At 56.1% G+C, this 21,419-nt stretch overlaps 1 protein-coding gene across 4 annotated transcripts in view; it reads right to left on the bottom strand.

Annotated features, from left to right (window-relative positions):
* LOC101868402 (oxysterol-binding protein 2-like) overlaps window positions 1-21,419 on the bottom strand; it is an 80,189-nt gene that overhangs the window by 14,330 nt on the left and 44,440 nt on the right. For 3 of the 4 annotated variants that reach the window (XM_034068357.1, XM_034068356.1, XM_034068358.1), the window contains 2 exons: window positions 14,847-15,097; window positions 193-391 (listed from right to left, as the gene is read on the bottom strand). In XM_034068357.1, coding sequence (XP_033924248.1) covers window positions 193-391; window positions 14,847-15,097 — 450 coding nt within the window. Of the gene's footprint in view, window positions 1-192; window positions 392-9,654; window positions 9,745-14,846; window positions 15,098-21,419 lie in introns of those variants that run through there. The other variant, XM_034068359.1, reaches the window with a different exon arrangement.

Raw genomic sequence — 21,419 nt, forward strand, 5'->3', positions numbered from 1 at the left:
AAATACAGGGCCTTTGGAAGGTGATAGATTGGGAGGTATTGGAAGTAACTGGACCTATTAAAAGCTATCACCGTGAGCATGCAGGGCACTGCTCTTTGCATCCTTCCCATCCATGACAACTTGCTGGGACCAACCAAGCAGAACCCCCCCATCCATGCCATGCTTCCCGCAGGGCTCTGCTCCGGCGCTCACCCTTGGTTGTGCTGGTGATGCCCGTGGTGCTGGAGGAGAGGCCAGGGGCTCCGCGGCAGGCTCGCTCCAAGCTGTTGTGCTGCTTGGCTAGCTGCTCGATGGTCTCCTCCAGCCGGATGCGCTGCTCCCGCTCATACTGCAGCGCCCGCTGCCATTTCCGGCTGTGAGTTTCGGCTAAATCCAGGAAATCACGGCAAGCCTGGAGGGAAGGAAGGGATGGATCAGCCCCGGCACAGCCCTCGAGCCTGGCAGCTTGCTGTGGAGCCAGCGCTGGCACGTGGTGACTCCAGAACTGGTTCCCCATCACCTCATCTCCCAAGACCCTGGTCTTCCCAAACACCATCCCAGAGCTCTGCAGTCCCCCATACCCATAGGGCGAAGGACACTTCAACTCTGACCATCCAAACATCAGTCGTGTCCAAGGATTTGCATCACGGACAGTGCCCAGAGCCCATGAAGCCCCAGTGATGTCCCTGCTCCCGCAGCCATGCCCAGCCCCTCAGTCTCTTCCTGTCCCCATCCCCATCCCTGGTCCACATAGCCCACAAACCTCAGCCCTGAAACGTGGATGCCCTGAAGCCTCAAGCAGCCACATCCATCCCCAGTCCTGAGGCTGAGGTAAAGCTGAACAGGAGACTGTTGAGTCTCCAGGGTGACAGCCACAAACAGCTCCAGTCTCCAGGGTGACAGCCCTCTGCTCCAAGGAGGCAGAGAGGGAGGATGCCCAGCTCCTCCCAGAGCCACACAGCCCAGGGCCTGGTCTGGCCCCCATAACACGTTCACCATGGCCACAAGCCCTCTCCTCTCCACAATGGGCCCTTGGGACCCAGCAACCAGAGGGACACACACAGACACACTGGGCACAAGGGAAAGAGGGCTCATGGGATGCACCAAGCGATGCCTTGGAAGTCCTCTTGAGATAAAACACTGCCTGAATAACCCAAAACTATGCAAAAGGATTAAACCCAGAGAGCCCTGCATGTCTGACAGACTTCAACCATTGCCCAGGACTCAGTGCCTTTCTGTTTCCATTTACTTGAGTTTCACATGTGATTTATTCAGCTCTTTTTGGCAGGTTACTCTGCATTTGGGCTGCAGGTGGCACCTGGATAACGAGGTATCTCCTGGTCAAGCAACCAGTTCAGGACTTCGGCCTCCATGACCTGGCCTGATTTTACCAGGATTTGTCCAAGAAAGGCATCAATTCACCAATTCTTCACCAAACCAGGAGCCTTCCACTGCCAGAAGATCAGATCAATGAAGGACAAACCATGAGTTTGGGTCTGTCCTTTGCACAAGAAAACTCAATCAGTGTTCACCCATCCTCTTTAAAAGCTGTTTTGCTTTGTCCTCATCTCTGCACCCTTCTGCTTCCCAATACAGCACAGAAGGACCTGACCCTGCATCTGTGTCATCTCTATCCCTCATTGCTCCTGCCTGCTCTCACCATCCCATGGTTCTCCCTGTCCCCCAGCCCATGGGACTGGATCATTCCCACATCAAAGCACCCGGGTGACTTTAAACTCGCAAACCTGCTGGTTTTTCCAGGATGGACAGGTACGTGAAGCATCCAACACACATCACTCCACAACATCATTAAGGTTCCCTAATGAGACATCATCAGGTGCAGCCTTGACAGGCAGGAATGATTCAGCCAAAAAGCCTGTGCAAGCTCCACAGCACAGGTCTGTCCTGGAGCATCAGCGTCTGAGCCTCCTGCTTTGTATCTGTGGCCATCAGAGACTGCAGTGGTGCTGTCACACTGAGGGGGATACCCAGAACCCCCCCCATGTGCTGGGCTGCATCCCCAGAGCATGAGCAGCAGCTCAGGGAGGGGATCCTGCCCCTCTGCTGCGCTCTGGGGAGTCCCCACTTGCAGCCCTGTGTGCAGCTCTGGTGTCCCCAACACAAGGATGTGGAGCTGTTGGAGCAAGTCCAGAGGAGGCCACAAGGATGAGCAGGGGCTGCAGCAGCTCCCACATGGAGACCGGCTGAGAACACTGGGGCTGTTCAGCCTGGAGAAGAGAAGCTGCTGGAGACCTCAGAGCAGCTTCCAGTGTCTGAAGGGGGCTACAAGGATGCTGGAGAGGGGCTCTTCATTAGGGACTGTAGTGACAGGACAAGGGGTGATGGGTTCAGACTGAAACAGGGGAAGTTCAGGTTGGAGATAAGGCAGAAGTTCTTCCCTGTGAGGGTGCTGAGGCGCTGGCACAGGGTGCCCAGAGAAGCTGTGGCTGCCCCATCCCTGGCAGTGTTCAAGGCCAGGTTGGACACAGGGGCTTGGAGCAGCTGCTCCAGTGGAAGGGGTCCCTGCCCGTGGCAGGGGTTGGAGCTGGAGGAGCTTTAAGTTCCCTTCCAACACAAACCAGACCAGTGGTTCTACCTGCCTGGCTCTACAACTACTCCCCTGCAAGCACTACGCTGCCCTCTGGAAACAATTCCACTCCTCTTCCCAACCCAGAAAGTCCCACCAGCAGCCACCCATGGCCAAAAGCCCAGCACAGACCCTGCCTTAATGGCTTCATCCCCACCTGCAAGCTGAAGCCTCCCCCCAGTTAAAACAATCCCAGGCTGGCTTCTTTCATTACACTGATGCATCACACTTAAGAGGATGAAACCACAAGGGCAAGTAACAAGATCGTGGCTGTGCCCTTCCCAGCCCAGCAAAGCTTGTTATCTGCTCCCAGGGTCTCTCCCTGCAGGCAGCAGGCACAGAATTATCCCTGCTGGCACAGCTCACTGGCACAGGGCATGGAAAGTTCTGGCTGTCCCCAGCTCAGAGCGCTTTAAAGCAATGCTCTAGGAGATCACCTCTTACTCTCCTGCAGCTCACCACGGGCTGGAAGGTGCAATGGTAAATTCAAGGAAGAGGTAAGGAGAGGAGGCAGGAGGAGGCAGCTCTCCAGAGCATCACCAGGCAGCTGGAGCTGGGGGACGTGGAGGAGAAATGGCTCCATCAGTCAAAGGGAAAACAGCAGATAAAACCTGGGATCCTCTCACCTGAGGATGCCGAGCTCCACACAGGATCCCTGCTGTATCCCAAAGGGAAATGTACATCCACAGGCTTCATTCATAATAATCCAAGTGGTGAAGAAGTGACTCCATGGAGCCACGGGGGTGTTTTGGGAAGATCAAGCTGGGCAAGTGATGCTGAGGATGGCAAAGAGGAGAACATCCTGCAAGCAAGACCTCCCCCAAGCCCAGGTCCCCAGCTCCTGCAGCAGCCAAGCCCATTGAAGTTATTCAGCAGGTTTTACACCACCTGCAGCCAGACAGGGCAGAGGTTCACAGGGATGTTCACCAGAGGGGCAGCAGCACTGAGGAGGCCTCAGGATGTATTTTATCACCATCCCTGAGCTAAAACATGCCCCAGACCCCAGTATGGAGCAGAGGCAGCACCCCAGGGCTGCAGGAAGCAGGGGTGAGTAGTTCAGACATGAGCATCTCCCCTCCTTCAGTCTTGACCCCAGCGAGGTCAATACTGAAGGGAAATGAGTCCCAGCCCTCAGCTTGGGCTCTGATGTCTGGTTTTCCCAGCCCCTCGGCTGCTGACATTGTCCACAAGGAGCCTGAGACACCTCAGCCACATCTTGGCTCCATCCAAAGAACCCTTAAGATGCAGGATGGAGCCCCCAGATGCTGCGCACCAGAGCTGGCAGCAGCATGGCACTGCTGCTCTGTGGGAAGGTGAGCCTGCTGCTCCCCAAGGAAACAAATCCAGAAGGAAAATATTCCTGGGGCTCTTCCAGGACCCATCAGCCACGTCCTCTGCTCCAGGCTGGAATGGCTTCACCACTGCTCCCAGTGACATCCATCACCGAGATGCTCTTTCCAGCTGGGTGAGCACCATCAACTCCCAGGGCTGGTTGGTGCCGCTGGAGAGCAAGAAAATGTGGCTGGGAAAAGGGTCCTTGAGAAGAGGGAAGTGAAGACAAGAGGGAGACAGCATTGGAATGAGGGAACATGTTGCCAGGTGTGGGGCTGGGAGGGAAGAAGAGTGATATTCAGCAAGTGAAAGAGCTGGTGCAGGAGGGGGCACAATAATGGGATGCTCTCTATGTGCCTTCCCCAAACAGAGCTGCAGCAGAACCCCAGCCTGGTCTGTGTTGGAAAGTACATGAAAGCCGCTCCAGTCCCAACCCCTGCCACAGGCAGGGACACCTTCCACTGGAGCAGCTGCTCCAAGCCCCTGTGTCCAACCTGGCCTTGAACAGAAGCCACAGCTTCTGTGCTGGAACTGGATGAGATTTAAGGTCTCTTCCAACCCTTCTGTGATTCTATGGTTCTATGATGCTGGCACAGGGACACACAGCTCTCCCTGCCCTGACTGCCTCAACCACACCAGCAGTACCCTGGGATCCCCAGCCACGCTCTAGCCATGCCCAAAGCAGTACCAAGAGTGATGGTGTTGCACCTCAACCCACTGGGGCAAGCAAGGAGGACTGGCTGCAGCAAGGGAGGGTGTGACAAGGTCCCAAATAAGGAGACAAATCCTTTCATGCCCCTCCTCAGCCACATTCTGATTTCGGATGGGGTCGGATGCTCTGCACCATGCTGGGATGAACTCAGCTCCGCTCCACTCCTGTGCGACAGACCCTGCCACAACAGCTCAGCCAATGCTCAGGACCAGGGCTGAAAGCAGCCACAAGCAGCTCACCCCCACAGTCCCCATGCCCTCTGCTTCAGGAGGAGCCAGGGAGGCCAGGAGCTGTCACCCCAGCACCCCCCTTACCTCAGACAGCACCTGGGGGGAGCCTGGATATTCTACTTCGCTGCTCACAGGCATTCCTGCTTCCCACCTCCATTGGGGTTGTGTGGTGTCAGGTCCAGCAGCAGCAGACCCTGCAAATGCCTCGGGATCAAGGTTGGAAGCTGTTTCCAGGAGCAGCAACCATCCCTCTGCAGGTGTCCGAGGAGCAAAGGGGTCATGGTCCCAGTCAGTGACACTGGAGGGATGCAAGTGGCACCCTGGACCAGTCCAGGTGCAGACTAAGGTGAGGGCAGGAGACATAAACCCAGCCAGAACTCCAGCATCCCAGGTCATGGCTCCTTCACTTCATTCATCACCCTGGCTCCAAAGGGGCAACCAACTGCACACCTCAAATCCAGCTTAGAGAACCCTTACGGAGCAGCAGCTAAATTTAGTCGGAGCTGAGCCTGATCCGGGTTGTAAGACACAGCCCCAAATCCACGCTGCTGCCTGAGGGACACGGACCATCCTTACAAAGGTCAGAGGAACCTGCCTCAAGGAGGGCACAGGACTTGGGTTGCAGGAGGGAAGCAGAAGATGAACAAGTCTCCAGTGAGCTCTGTGGCTGGGAGTCAAGGCTATGGGTATCTGAAGATGCAGCCTTTGCACAGACACTGCACCATCTGCAGAGCACATTACCCACCCCACAGCTTCCCAGAAGCACAAGAAAGATCAAGTCAAACTCCATATGCCCATGTCCCCTCTGTGCCATCACTGCCACAGTGCAGCTACTGCAGTTTCATGGAATCATGGAATGGTTTGGAATGGAACAGAAACTTAAAGCTCATCCAATTCCAGCTCCCTGCCCCTTCTGGCAGGTTCAAGCCATTCCCCTTGGCCTGTCCCTACAGGCCCTTGTCCCAAGCCCCTCTCCACCTTTCCTGCAGCCCCTTTAGGCACTGGAGCTGCTCTCAGGTCTCCCCTTCAGGAGCCTTCTCTTGTCCAGGCTGCCCCAGCCCAGCTCTCTCAGCCTGGCTCCAGAACAGAGCTGCTCCAGCCCTCGCAGCAGCTCCATGGCCTCCTCTGCACTCACTCCAATAGCTCCACGTCCCTCTTGTGTTTGGGGCCTGTTTCAAACAGGCTTGCTAAAGACAGCAGCAAGCTCCATCCATCTGCAGTACAGGCACAAGTCTCAGGGCAGCCCAGTGGTACCTGCAGGCAGGTGGCAGGAAGGATGGAGGTGGCTTCTCGTCCTCTCCAAATCGCAGCAGAACCCAATCTAGCGTTGGATGGTGGAGTGTAAATCACCCTCAAGACAAGGAAGCAGAGCCAAGGTGTCCAAAAGAGTGTGTGCTCATGGGAAAACACCACTGAGGCTCCTGCAAACTGCCATGGAGGAAGAAGCAAGGTGGCACCCAGACCCTGCTGGGGAGCCAGAGGGGAGCCCTGGTGCCACCACCACCATCTGTCCCTGTGCCCAACAGCAGTGAATTTAGCACCATTCACACATTTGTCATGGCAAATGGAGCACATTTCACAGCTTGTCACAGGCTAATGAGAACATCATCAACAGCTCACGGGTTTATGCAGCTGGAAAGGATCATCCCGAGGTCATCCACATCCTACCCAGTGGTGGTGGCTCCAGTTAAACCGAGGGACAAGGAACAGAGAGATGAGGTTTGTTAGCTGAAAAGAGTAAATGATTCAATTGGGATACACCAGATTTCTGCCCAGGGTCTGAACCACAAGAAGTGACAACCTCTCAGGGAGTCCTAGCAACATTTCATCACCTCCAACACACTGCTGATGGGAAAGCACTCAAACCCACAGTCCCAATTTCCCCGAGCATCCTGGACGAACAGCCCTGTCAATCTAACCTTTAGGTAAGAGAAAACCTTCCAGGGACGTGCCTGCTGTTCCAGGAGCAACACCTCCTGCTCCTCAAGCAGACCTTTCCTTTGCCTGCATGGGACAAGGACCACTTCATCACCCAAGAGTGCCACGAGAGAAGGAACCGCCAGATGTGTTCAATCATCTCTCTTTCAGTGGTGAATTATACAGCAGGAGCTGTCACTTCATCAGCTCCACATTAGGGCTGCTGCCTCGGAGATAAGTGCTCCCTTCCTTCCTGGAGTCATCAAAACCCTGGGACACATCTGCTTGCTGCAGAACAGCCCCCAGGGGCAGGGCGGCTCCTGATCCTCATTAGCTCTGAACGCATTCCCAACACATCACTGCTCCTGGCACACAGCATAAACACGAGTGCCTGCACCAGGAGAGGGTTCATTTGTCCTTCCCCCACCACAAGACTGAGCAGAAAGGAAAAGGAAAATGTAAGGATAGAGGCAGCCTGAATCCCAAATCACATCAGACTGGGATGTGGGTTTGGGTGTAGCCATCTGCTGCAACAGCCGTGCCAGTGGCTGGACAGCACCGGGAAACACCCACATCAACACAGGCTGCTTCAGTAACAGCACATCTGTCCCAAATCCTTGGAGTGACCTCAGCCAGCTCACGAGCATCCCCGCTGGCTGGAGCAGGAGGATGCAGGCATACCGGAAGGCTTCTCCCTGGAGCAGGGCTGGTGGCAAGAGGAGAGCCTGAAAGGAAGTGCTGGGCTCAGCCTTGCCAGGCTCAGCCTAAAAACCTGAGTTTGACGTCAAAAATCATCCCACTCCCTATTGCTTTTGTTTCATAGAATCACAGCATCCCAGCCTGGTTTGGGTTGAAGGGACCTTAAAGCTCCTCCAGCTCCAACCCCTGCCATGTGCAGGGACCCCTTCCACTGGAGCAGCTGCTCCAAGCCCCTGTGTGCAACCTGGCCTTGAACACTGCCAGGGATGCCACGAAGACACAGTGCTCCCCCATGAGCCACTGCATAACCCACCAAGCACACCTTGCCCATAGTGGAGCTCCACAAAGAGGACCTCACCCCGGGCAGTCCTGCGTTATCCCTGCCTGCACCATGACAGACGTGTGACCCCATGAGATACGGAGAGGATTAGGGTCAAACAGTGGCAAATCCACCAGCCCAGCTGCATTAACAGGCTCCAGTCCCTAACCCACGCAGCCCTTACGCAGGCTGCCCAGTCTGTGCTCACAAATCATCAAATCAGCTGGGTTGGAAAAGAACTTTAAGCTCATCCAGTCCAACCTTTACCCCAGCACCACCAAGGCCACCACTAACCCATGGCACTGAGGGCCTCAACCATCTCCTGGTTGGTGCAATGAAAAGAAATGGAATAAGCCAACACTGGCCATGGGTTATGGACCAACACGATGCCAGCCAGGCCCTGCTGGGCAGTCCTTTGGGCATCACAGCATGGCTTGGACATGCTGGGACCAGCTCAGAAGACACACAAGGAGCAGAGGCTTTGTGCTGGGGTCTCCTGGACCCACACAGGCATCCATAAAAGAGCCAAGGCCACGAGAGGGGCCAGTGCCCACCTGGAGTCACAGGGGCCAGACCCTGGCTCTGATGTGCTCTGAGCGCTCTGCCCTGCAAAGGGCTCTCACAAACAGATTTAATGAGGCTCTTGCTGGCAGCTTCTTTCCTCTTCTGCCTGATGGAGCAATCTCCGGGCTGGGAGAGCATCTGTGCCGGCGCCACGGTGGCAGTGAGCAGCTGGCACTGCCCGCGGGCAGCCCCAGCCCCATGAGCTGCTGCCATCGGGACCGTGGCTTCAGCCTCGTGCTGTGCCTTTGCCGACAGTTCTGCTGCTCAGAGGGGCTGCAGGAGCAGCAGCTCCTCGAGCCCACTCATCTCCCAGTGCCGTGACTCCTTCCTGGGTAAATCCACGGGAGACCCAGTGCTGCCACTGCAGTGCCTTCTCCTTTGGAAGGCACAGGAGGAAGGAGCTGAGAGAAGCATCCTGGGTGCAGCAGCCAGGCAAGAGGTGAACACAGCCCTGGTGATAGCAGGGGCAGAACCACAGAGGGATTAACCCAGCAACACATCTCTATCTGCCCTCCCCATGTCCCCAGAGTGCCAACCACCACCGGGCACAGAAGGTCACAGGAGGTAGGGACAGGGCTCACTCGGTCACAGCACTGCGGTAGAGCCCGGCTGGGCTGCCTCATGGTTCAGCTCTGCTGACCCACACCAGGCACTGCTGACGGTGCAATCCCCATCTCAGTCACACTAAGCCCACTGACACACAGCTCTGCTGATCCTGAAGCCGGGAATGCTCCAAACTCAGCTCTGAAGCTGCACAGAACACAAAAGTTATTGCTTTTAGCCAAAATCCAGGAGGGCTGAGCTGAGAGAGGTGTCCTCAGGTGCTGGTGACAACGTGTACTCCACCTTCTCACATGAGGCTCTGTGGAGATCCCCAGGACAGAGCCTGAAGCCTCCTGGGGGTCAGATGAATACAGTGAGGAGGAAGAGGAGAAGACATTGAGAAGCTCTAAGGCACGGTGAGGTTAAAGCAGGAGCATCACCAAAAGCCCCAGTGGTGCGGAGGTCTCATGGACACACTGTGCAAGGTCTGAGCACGCACCCATGGGATAGGACCTGGCTGGGAGGACTCAGCATCCAGAGGGAGTGATGATGATTACAAGGAAGGCAGCGCCTGTCTGGACAGATCTGATCAGGGACATCCTCTAAATCAAAACACCAATAAGAAGGTTCCAGAGAAAGCTGCAGGAGCTCCGAGCACGAAGCCAGGCTCCACATCCCCACATCCTGGACCCCAGCCCCATGGGCAGGGACAGACCCCATGGTGACACCCATCACCCTCCACCCCCTCCCCAGAGAACAGCAAAGCACCCACCGGTTACTCGTCAGCACAGTGCATCCGCAGCCAAACCACCCTGCACACACGGAGCCCTCGCTGCAGCCTCTCATCCAGCAAGGATTAGTGGTGGAGTGAGGGATTTAATCCCAAAGCCAGGGGTTTTCTGGGTCGGTGACATGGTTTCCAAGGGGCTGATTAGTGTGTGTGTGTCATTAGAACAGCACGGATCATTAGCACAGGCAGTGGGATATGGCAGAACCAGCTCCTCCTGTGTGATCACCATTGGAAGTCACAGGGAGGAAAAGCCCTGCCCCACTGCTGGGGTTTGCTCTGGTTTTAGCAGCAGCGCACCCACTGAGGCCACCGAGGGCAGATGGGGACAATCCCTCCTGCTAAGGAAGCAAATGCAAGGGATGAAGCTGAAGCCTGCTTGAATCAATCCCTGTGGTACATGGATGCGTAGGATGGAGAGCTCCTCCTGCCCCACTGGCTGTGCTGGGGTGAACTGGGAGCACCCCAGCAGGCAGCTGTTCCCTCCCTGCCCCAGCTCCCTGGAGCAGGAGCTGGGTCCCATCATCCTGTGTCAGGATGGGTTTGAGGATCCCGCACACTCACTGCACCGGGACCCAGCCAGGTCTGCACTGGCAGCATCACCCCAGCCATGCAACACCTCGGGGAGGAAATCCTGGGAATTCTGCTTCCCACCAGCCTGAAGCAGCTTCGCAAGCACAGGCACAGACAGCGGTTACCTCACTACTGAAATAAACCCTTAGAAACTACCTACCAGGCTGGAGGCTGCTTCAGGGAACCCGACGCATGCACTTGACATCAGTCAGGTTTATATGGAAGCAGTTTTAGGAGTAGGGATTAATCACAGCAGCATCCCATGGGAAATGAACGCAGCAGGGAGGCTGGGACACGGGAAGGCAGAGGAGCAGCTCTACGGAAGCAGCTTACTCCAGCACAGGCACCCAGGAGGTCTCCAAGTGCTGCTGGAATCCTACAGAGGCTTTAACCAACAGCCCCCGGCAGCCCTTCCCAGGAGAGCAGCAGGATGTGTCGTTCTGGATCTCATGTCTGGTTCAAGCCCGGAGTTTCACACACTTAAAAACCCTCCCTGTAGGTTCAGAGCCCTGAAGGATGCTCTTTGTTGATGTCTTTGGGTGCCGGAGCTGCAGCAGACAGGTCCATGAGCAGCCTGTTCTAGTGGAAGGTGTCCCTGCCCATGGCAGGGGTTGGAACTGGATGAGCTTTAAGGTCCCTTCCACCCCAAATCAGGCTGGATTCTATGATTCTACTCCTGCAGGAAAGGAAAACCCGGGTGGGAAAGTTCAGTCTGCCTCAAAGTGGGCGCTTCCATGTTATGGGCTTGTGGCCACCGACAGGCATTCTACAGGGTGCTGTGGTCCCCAGGACCACTGGTTCCACTCCAGCCCCACAGGGGCTGCCCACTCAGCATCTCCCTGCCCCAACAGCCTCCCAGCCTTATTTGCCTGGGCTGCACCTGCTCCACAGACCCTTCCTCCACCTCTGCTCCTCAGGAACCCAGAGGGATAATGCAGGAATGACACAGCCAAGCCCAAGTCCTGCTGGTCTCCATGCCCACATCCCTTAAGGAAGCACAAGGCATGCCAAAGGCAGAGCGCAGCTCCTGCACAACGACACAAGCCCCATTCCCATTAAAATCCTATTGCCAGCACCACCCACAGCCCTGCGAGCATTTCTCGATGCCAACACCACTTCCTCAGCGTGTCCCTGCTGCTGAGCGATGAGTCGGAAGCTCTTGCTGCTCCTTGAACAAGTCTAAGCACTGCAGTGCTGTTCTCCTCAGCCCTGTGCCTCTCATTAGCCCTTTAATTTGTTGCTGCTTACTTTTACATGCCTCCCCCTCCTCCCCTGCAGCAGATTGCGACTTGCTTCCCTGCATCCCCTCCCTGTGTGACACAGGGACACTCTGACCCCTTGGATCCGCCAAGCATCCCCCGTGGGGTGGGATGCAGGCTCCCAAGTGGAGATGGGAGCAAAGGGCTGTGAGCAGGAGGTCAAGGGAAGGGATTCTGCCCCTCTGCTCTGCTGAGACCTCCCCTGCAGTCCTGATACAGCTCTGGAGAAGACTCCAGGCAGACCTTACTGCAGCCTTCCAGTACCTGAAAGGGGGCTAGAAGATGGGGAGAGACTTTTTAGCAGAGCCTGTTCTAACAGGACAAAGGGTGATGGTTTGAAACTAAAAGAGAGGAGATTCAGGCTGGATGTGAGGAAGGAATTTGTTACCGTGAGGATGCTGAGGCACTGGCACAGGTTGCCCAGAGAGGTGGTGGCTGCCCCATCCCTGGAGCCATTCCAGGCCAGGCTGGATGTGGTTCTGGGTAACTTGGTCTTGTTGAAGATGTCCCTGCTCATTGCAGGGGTTTGGACCAGAGGAGCTTTGAAGGTCCCTTCCAGCCCAAACTGTTCTGAGTCTGAACTGAAGCCCTACAACAGTCTGTCTCTGCATGGATCAGACCCTCATCTGTAACACAAAGGTCCAGCACGTCCCTCTCCACCTCTGCCCAAACCTTCCTCCACCATCCTGAGCATCTGAGGGGCAGCTGGAGCTGCCTTCCCCTCCAGATCCTGGGAGGAGCAGCACCGGGAGCCAGCAGAGGCAGGATGGGGAGCACGCAGTGAGGTCACCTTCGCAGTGAGGCTCTTGTCATCTGCACAGATTCTTTTCCCTGCACTGGCTCCCTGCAGCTCCCAGGATATTTACATAATGGGATGACAGGCGGCTGATGGAAAACACAAGGACCAGTCCCGGAGCATCCATCCCTTCCCACTGTGGGCAGCACAGCGCAGCCTGCCCCTGCCCTGCCCAGAGCTGGGCCCCAGGCTGCTCACGTGCTCCAACCAGGAGTAACTGATTTCTGCGCTTCAGCATTGATTGCTTTGAGTTGCACTCGAGGAGCCGTGTTCATCCCCATGGGCTGATGGGGACAGAGATGGGAATGGTCAGGAAGAGGCCTTGGGGTACTTGTGCTAAAGTCTGGCTTTGGGCATCTGATCCTGCAGGTGATGCAGCTGAGAACAGAGACTCACAGAGTCACAGCCTGGTTTGTGCTGAAGGGCCCTTAAAGCTCCTCCAGCTCCAACCCCTGCCACGGGCAGGGACACCTTCCACTGCAGCAGCTGCTCCAAGCCCCTGTGTCCAACCTGGTCTTGACCACTGCCAGGGATGGGGCAGCCACAGCTTCTCTGGGCACCCTGTGCCAGCGCCTCAGCACCCTCACAGGGAACAGCTTCTGCCTAAGAGCTCATTTTTTCCTGCAAGGAAAAAATCCTGTGCTCCCATGGGATGCATGTCCCTGCGAAGCCTGTGCCAGGAGCAGGGTGTATTTTCACCTACTGCCAGGAGACAGATGGGCTCCCTGTGCTTCCCTGTAGAGATGTTTCATGTTTCAGTACAGATCTGGGGACCTTTGCCTTGCACAGAGCCTGCAAACACCCCACAGGAGTCTCTCTGGGCAGGCTCCGTGCAGCAGCATCACCCCATGCTCATGCAGGACAAGGTGACCACATAGCTGGGAGCACCATCCCACCAGGATGGTGCTCAGGCTCTCGGTCCCCCTCCCTCTCATCCCCTACAACCCTGCCCTGCTCACCCTCCTCCTGCCTTCCTAATCCATCCCCCCACAAAGCATCACTGCTTCCTGGGGTCAGTGTCCCCTTGCCCACAGCTCTGTCACCCCTACCCCATAGTGACAGGCTGGGAGAGCCACAACCACCCCAGGAGCTGCTGCCCTGCTCCCATCCTGCTGCTTCCATGACACCTTTCCCCTTCGGACACATGGAGCTGCTCCTGAGCTACCAAAGGATGCTGCTGTTCAAAGCTGATCTCTAACACGCACCTGAAGCCCCACTCCCCTCCCCAGCCCCTCTCACCTCCTCAGTATTCAGTCAAACCCCATTTCTGCTGTTCCTCTGCCCAGTTTTTGTGCAGTTCCCACTGTCCAGATGGTTTCACTCAAGCTTTTATCACACTGCAGCCACTGCAACCTCCTCCTTTCAGGGCAGGACAAGGCAGGGATTGCTCTGCTTGTCTCTTCCCAAAAGGCCGCTACAAAACCCATCTCTCCCCAGCCATTCCCTGCACACATCCCAGTGCTGCTCTGCCTCTGAACCACCTCGGCAGCACCAAGGGCTCCACTGTCACCTCCCACTGCTCCCACCGTGCTGCCAGCCCCACTCCAGGAACTTCAACAAAGTCTCCCCAGGGGAAGCACCGCACATTCCCCCCAGAGCTGGTCCGAAACACAAGACACCCCATCAGGAAGCCTTTTCCCCAACAGCTACAACCTTCTGCAAGCAGGGACAGGTTCCAAAGTGCCCCCAGCTCCTGCTGGGGATTACATTATTACTGCTATATTTAAAGCCCACTTAAACAAGACATAACCTCCTTTAGCCCAGAGCAAGCACAGCACGGCGGTAGCACTGCTCCATTCACAAGTCCCCAAGCTCTACTTCAATGCATTCTTCCAGGTCTGTGAAGCTTTGGGGTTGGGTTTGCTGGGTTCTTCCCTCAGTTTTGCTCTCTCTTCCATTCCCCAGAGCTCCCTAGGGAACATGAGGCTCCCCAGGAGGGCATTTGGCTGTGACAGAGGCAGATCCACACCCCAAAGAGACACTGTCCAGAACAGAAGCCAAGAGCACAGTCATGCTGCACAGGGCAGGGAGCAGCGCTGGAGCCAGCACACGCTTCCCAACTCCAGCCAACCCGGCTGGGAAGCACAACCAGACCCCGAGGGGGTTAAATCCCTGCTCGTGTGAAACAAGGGCAGCTTCATGGAGGTCAGTGAGGATGTGACTGCCGTGTGGGTCTGAATGCGCAGCAGGAACCGGCCCCCTGCTCTGTGCCAGTCAGAAAAGCCTTCCCCCCGGAACGGCAGAAAGCCCCTTTGCATTCCACACCTCCATCCAGCTTTTAACAGCCACACTGTGCCAGTCTGGAGCAGCCTCCCCAGAAAGCATGCCATGAGGATGCAGCAGACTGTCCGTTCCTGCTTCCTGAGCCGCCTGTTCCCAACTTCCCAACCCCTCACCGTGGCACTGAGCTGGCACCAAGCCCCCAGCCTTGCCCAAGCCCTGAGCAGACACAATCCAGCACATGGCTCCAGCGGGACAACACGGGGCCGTGCTGGGGGGAAGAAGGAGGATGGAGGGAGGAGGAGGAGGAGGAAACCACAGCAACTTACGTTGATCATAGCATTGGAAGTGATGCGGAAGAGCGTGGCACGTTCATTCACCGCCTTGATCTTCTCGCCGCTCTCAGCCGGCAGCTTGAGGTTCTCCAGCTCGCTGAGCGAGCGCTGCAGGGCCGCCCCGTGCTTGGCGATCAGGTCATTGCAAGTGCTCAGATCCTCCAGCTTACTCGAGAGGGTTTTCAACGTGCCGTGCAGCTCGCTCTTGTCTGACTGCGAGGCAGGCTCCTCATCGCCCGAGTCATCTGCAAAGGGAGGGATGGAGAAGAATCAGTTTCCATGGTTACCCCCGGACGTGGCGCGGGCAGGGGACCTCCTGCCTCCCCCCCTGCACAGGCAGCACTGCCAGGGATGGGGCTGTGGCCACCGTGTCCCCCAGGAGCAAAGCATGGAGTGTTGGAGCAACGCAGGAGTCACCCAGAGTCACCAAAGGGCTCCCATCGCTGTCACTGAGACTTGGGTCAGGGCTGAGCAATGGGGTGGCAAATACCAGGGGAGGCCGGTGCAGTGTGAACCTCCTGAGGGCTCTGCACACTCTGCTTTGGGCAGGATGGACTACTTCACACAAGGGAAAGGGCAAATGGCCCAGAGGAGCCTTTACCCAGAACCATAATTACATCCTCAGAGGGCAGAAAATCAGGTATAGCACAAACAAAAATTTCAGCAATTCCAGAGCACTGAGGTGACTTAAAACCAGAAAACCAACTTAAAACAGAGCAGTGAGTACAATGCAGCATCTCTCCAAGTTGTCCCAAGGAGGCGAGGGGCTGCAAGAGGAGGCACTGCCCAAGCAGATATGAAAAGCCAGAGCAGAGCTGGTCCTGTGCTAGGTCTGCACCACTTCCTTGTGGCCAAAATTGAGCCAAGGTTTCTCCAGGTGCACCCAAAACGCACTGAGGCAGCAGAGCAGGGAGCAGCCTCTTCATCTCCCCTCCCTCCAACAGCTCTTTCTGGATTGGAAAGAGGTGGGGACCAGCAACACTGATCCGAAACTTGTTCAGCCTGCAGAGAGAAGGCTCCTGAAGGGGAGACCTGAGAGCAGCTCCAGTGCCTAAAGGGGCTGCAGGAAACCTGGAGAGGGGCTTGGGACAAGGGCCTGTAGGGACAGGCCAAGGGGAATGGCTTGAACCTGCCAGAACAGGGGAGACTGAGATGAGCTGTTAGGCAGAAGCTGTTCCCTGTGAGGGTGCTGAGGCGCTGGCACAGGGTGCCCAGAGAAGCTGTGGCTGCCCCATCCCTGGCAGTGTTCAAGGCCAGGTTGGACACAGGGGCTTGGAGCAGCTGCTCCAGTGGAAGGGGTCCCTGCCCATGGCAGGGGTTGGAGCTGGGTGAGCTTTAAGGTCCATTCAACCCAGACCAGGCTGGATTCTGTGATTCTATGGCTGGGGGACTCAGGGGGATGCAGACCAGGTCACCCAGGCTGAAACACCCGAAATCTATAAATCATGGACCTTGGGATGCCTCAGTTACAAGGAGGGGCATAACATCCCCTTTCTGAGCTGTAACAGGAGGAGAAAAGCCCATCATTCACTGACAGGGGTTGGGGTGTATCCATGGCTCATTTATGAGATCTTTCAAAACGCTGGAGATCCTGCCAGTGATGTTCAGCTAAGGGCAATGAGAGACAGAGCTGCCTTCATGGAACAGCACCAAGGCTGCTCCCAAGGCAAGAGCCAGAGCAACCTGGAAAACAGCAAAGGACTGAGGGTCAAAGTTGCAGCAGAGCACACACAGTGCTGCACCAAGTCTCGTGGCTCTGAAGCTACCCAGAAAGGACATGATGGGACAAGGAAGGACAGGGGAGAAGAATTCAAAGCCCTGCTGGGAAACAAGGCACAAAGCAACACAGAATCAGGGCAGCATCTCCCGAAACAGCCACCTGGTCCATCTGCAACCCAGCCCTGAGCATCCTCATACAACAACCACGAGGAGCAGTGGTTAAAGCCAGGAGGTGAAGCAGCTTATGGCCACTGAGGACAAAGGACTACCGGATCCAGCATTCCCAGGCCCCAAGGAAGCTCCCTGAGAACTTCCCAGGGAAGGAGAGCAGCGGGGAGAGGGCTGGGGTGCCATGGAGCGGGTGGAACAGCCCCACTCTTCGGGATGGGAGCACACAGCGTCATGGAAGTCTCCAGCATAGGTAGAGGAGACAGGCAGGGGAAGGGGAATGGGAACAGGCAGGATTTGAAGGGCTCCGTCCCAGGAGGGTGCACAGAGGCACCACGGTGATGGGCATGAGCTTACACCACAGCATTGTGTATGTGCCAACTGCATGAGATCCAGCAGGAAAATTTAAGCCACTTTCCCACCAATAAGGAAATAACCAAAAGCTCCCTGAGGCTCGCTTTCTGTTCCAAATGTTTCCAGTATTCCCAGGGTGCCTTTCATTCCGGGGCACACAAAGGCAGGCTGGTCCCTGGCAGCACATACACAGCTCCCTGCGCACTGAGCACTGTCTGTACCTGTCCTGAGCTGGTGCATGGGAAGGACGGAGCAGAGTGTACCCTACGGCACAAGGATGCTCGCTGGGACAGGGACCTCATGCTGCTCTGAGCCATCTCCCTGATGTTTTCCAGGGCAATCTGGGGTACAGGCTAGAATCCATCACCTTCCATAGTCTCCACACAAATACAGCATGAGCTTTCACCAGATCTACTGCGCAGCAACACAGGTTCCACCCGCGGGCATGGATCCAAATGATGCTTGGACAAACATAGATGGTGCGAAGGGGATGGTGGTGGATTTTATACAGCTCAGTCTGGTCCCAGTTCAAGGTCTCTGGGAAGAGACCTCAAAGCTCCTCCAGCTCCAACCCCTGCCATGGGCAGGGACCCCTTCCACTGGAGCAGCTGCTCCAAGCCCCTGTGTCCAACATGGCCTTGAGCACTGCCAGGGATGGGGCAGCCACAGCTTCTCTGGGCACCCTGTGCCAGCGCCTCAGCACACTCACAGGGAACAGCTTCTGCCTAAGAGCTCATCTCAGTCTCCCCTGTTCTGGCAGGTTCAAGCCATTCCCCTTGGCCTGTCCCTACAGGCCCTTATCCCAAGCCCCTCTCCAGTTTTCCTGCAGCCCCTTTAGGCACTGGAGCTGCTCTCAGGTCTCCCCTTCAGGAGCCTTCTCTTGTCCAGGCTGCCCCAGCCCAGCTCTCTCAGCCTGGCTCCAGAGCAGAGCTGCTCCAGCCCTCGCAGCATCTCTGTGGCCTCCTCTGCACTCGCTCCAACAGCTCCAGGTCGCTCTTGTGCTGCAGGCCCAGGAACATGCTCACATTCTGCCCACACCACGCAGTCTGAAGCAGGCACTCCACAAGCCAAGCCCCTTCCTCCCCATCTCACACTTTGTTGTGACTTGCAGGCAATGTTGTGCCCGTTGTTTGTAGGGCACTCCATGAGCAGTTGCCATGGGAACAGCAGCATCACCATAAACCGGGAAGATTATTTTTGGCTCTGATGCTATTTAATCCATGTAACATGGATAGGCAGCCATCGTCCCTAAGCTTCCTTGCGTTTGCTCCTCAGCCTAGAGAGCAATACAAGCCCTCAGTGCCCAGAGCAGCTCCTCACCAGGAGGCCATGAAGGCAGGAGCTCTCTTTATAGCCCATTTTCCAGCTCTAAAATACCCCTCAGCTAAATTCTTCCCATCACTTGCAATTTCCCCAGAGCTGGTGGGAAGCTGCAGGCTGGAGGCATGACGTGGGGACTTCCCTGCGCTGGGAATGCTCCTGCCTGCATCACCACCCATGGGGAAGGCAGTGACACAGAGCCCGCACCATGCTCCCACCCAGCCTGCTCAGTGCTTCAGAGCCGAGCAGAGCCGTTCCATGGGATAACCAGGAGCAGGAAAAGGACTGAAGTGCTCAGCGTTAGACCCATCGTTCCAAAACTCCCAAACTGCATCTAGAGCCTGGCTGTGACACCTCCAGCTAAAAGCACCACCACTACACAGCACCACAGCAGTGAGTCCCTGCTTACCTCCCCTTCCAGGTCCAGCACCTACATCCTGAACCTTCCTTCTCCACTGTGTGAGTAGAAACCTTCCCGAGTATCCTCGCTTTCAGGGAAAGTCCTCATTCTTCCTACATCACCTTCTCCCTGAGCCACCCAGCACCACTCACTGGAGCCTCCAGAACCTCCCAAAGGCAGGGCTGCCCTGTACAAGGCATGGAACCTGCCTTGCCGCTGGCAGGGAAGGGAATGAGCAGAAGAGGGAGCTGGAAGTGTGGGGTCGGTGCTGCAGTAGCCAAGCCAAGAGACTGGTTCCTGCCGCACCGCTCTGCAGCGCCAGGAAGCCACCGAGGAGACAGTAAAACCTGACAGCAAACTGCACTGCAAATGCCCTCTGCACCCAACCACTGCCAGTCACCTACTAGGAAAAGAGATGGTCAAGGGCTATCCAAAGGTAAAACCAGCATGGAACAGAAGGAGCACTGAGGGCTTTAATTAAAACAGTGTTCCTGGGTTCCCCCAAAGCCACCAACCACCCCTGCACTGAGGATGGGGCATCGCAGCCTTTTTCTCTATCAGCAGCAAGAAAGTGGCAAGAAGGCTCCTGAAGGGGAGACCTGAGAGCAGCTCCAGTGCCTAAAGGGGCTGCAGGAAACCTGGAGAGGGGCTTGGGACAAGGGCCTGTAGGGACAGGCCAAGGGGAATGGCTTGAACCTGCCAGAACAGGGGAGACTGAGATGAGCTCTTAGGCAGAAGCTGTTCCCTGTGAGGCTGCTGAGGCGCTGGCACAGGGTGCCCAGAGAAGCTGTGGCTGCCCCATCCCTGGCAGTGTTCAAGGCCAGGTTGGACACAGGGGCTTGGAGCAGCTGCTCCAGTGGAAGGGGTCCCTGCTCCCAAAGCAGGAGAGCCCAACCCGGTCGCTGCTGCACTCACAGAGCCAGCAGGCAGCATGTTCAGAGCAGCAGCACCAGACTGCTGTCAGAGACAATGAAGCTTCCTACTAAAAAAGCAGAGCTTTACCTTTCCCAAGAGCCCCCCTGTGCTCAGCCCTCAGGTCAGTGTTTATCACCACCTCAGGCCACTGTGAACGCTTAGCACCTCTATTTCCTTCCAGCACTTACAAAGGAGCATTCATTTGATGCCTACACATCTCTATCACCTGGTTTTGGGGCTCTGATCCCCAGAGCCATCCCCCAGCCCTTGATGATGACAAAGGCAGCCCCATGTGTCTGCAGCAGGGATCTAACTCCAGCTGGCTGATCTAGGGGCAATGGACCTCTGCTGAAGTCCTGCCCTCTCCTTCCCTTGCCAAGGGGAAGGAGAAAGCTCCATCCACATCACATCCTGCAGCAGATGGTGCCTGGCAATTGCCTGGGGAAACACCACCAGAGCACCTGGAAGGACCACGGGATGCTCAGGGGATACAGTGTGCCAAGATGTGCCTGGGAACAAGATGGAGGATTCGCTTCTACAACCAGGAGCAGTACCAAGAATATCCCCATTGCACCCACCCCAAAACCATCACCTTGTTGAGCCATGTGAGGAGCATCACAGACTGTGCCTCAGTATCCCCCCCACTGCCATCCAGAGCCAGTGCCTGGGAACCATAGAATCACATGATCCCAGCCTGGTTTGGGTTGAAGGGACCTTAAAGCTCCTCCAGCTCCAACCCCTGCCACTGGAGCAGCTGCTCCAAGCCCCTGTGTCCAACCTAGTCTTGAACACTGTCAGGGATGGGGCAGCCACAGCTGCTCTGGGCACCCTGTGCCAGCGCCTCAGCACCCTCACAGGGAACAGCTTCTGCCTAAGAGCTCAGCTCAGTCTCCCCTGTTCTGGCAGGTTCAAGCCATTCCCCTTGGCCTGTCCCTACATCCCTTGTCCCAAGCCCCTCTCCAGCTTTCCTGCAGCCCCTTTAGGCACTGGAATCGTGGCACATTTGCTGGGTTTGGAGAGGATAAAGCAACAGTGTGGGACAAGGACGGGATGGACAGGACACAAGCCAACTGCAAAATACTATAGGAAAACAGCAATTTTTCACCCTCAACCTCCTTTTTCCCAGCTCCACCCCTGTGCACCTTCTCCTGCCTTTCCCCACATCTGTCCTTGAGTTTTGTATCTAAATCCCTGAAAAATTCCACATTTATTTGGCAAAAGCCTTTTCTCCCCCCAGAGCAGAGCAGGGGAGGTCCATGAGAGCAGCAAGCATCAAGCCAACCACTGCTGTGGCAATCCCAGACAAACCTTTGAGCCCTTGCTCCTCACAGATGTTTCCACAAGTAAATACCACAGAAACCAATCCCACCTCCCTAAGAGATTCCCCGTTTATCCCAACATCAACCAGAGTCCCTGCTGACACCAGGGGAGGGATTCAGAAATGCCAGCCCTTCCTGCCTGGGATTATCCAGATTTCTTGGAAGCGCTGATCGCCCATCGCTGCTCAAGCAGAGTAATTTCCACATTGGCTCTAGAAGACACATCTGTTTTTATCCCTTTTAATAGCTATGAATATTAAATGGAAATGGGTATCTATATTTAATAGTCCAGCCTGGCTGCCAGAAGATGGATGGGGTTTGCAGCACCTCCAGCTGCAGGCACAGGAGGTTCTTTTGTGGTTACAAAGAATG

This window comes from Melopsittacus undulatus, chromosome 12, assembly GCF_012275295.1.
Source record: "Melopsittacus undulatus isolate bMelUnd1 chromosome 12, bMelUnd1.mat.Z, whole genome shotgun sequence".
Lineage (NCBI taxonomy): Eukaryota > Metazoa > Chordata > Aves > Psittaciformes > Psittaculidae > Melopsittacus > Melopsittacus undulatus.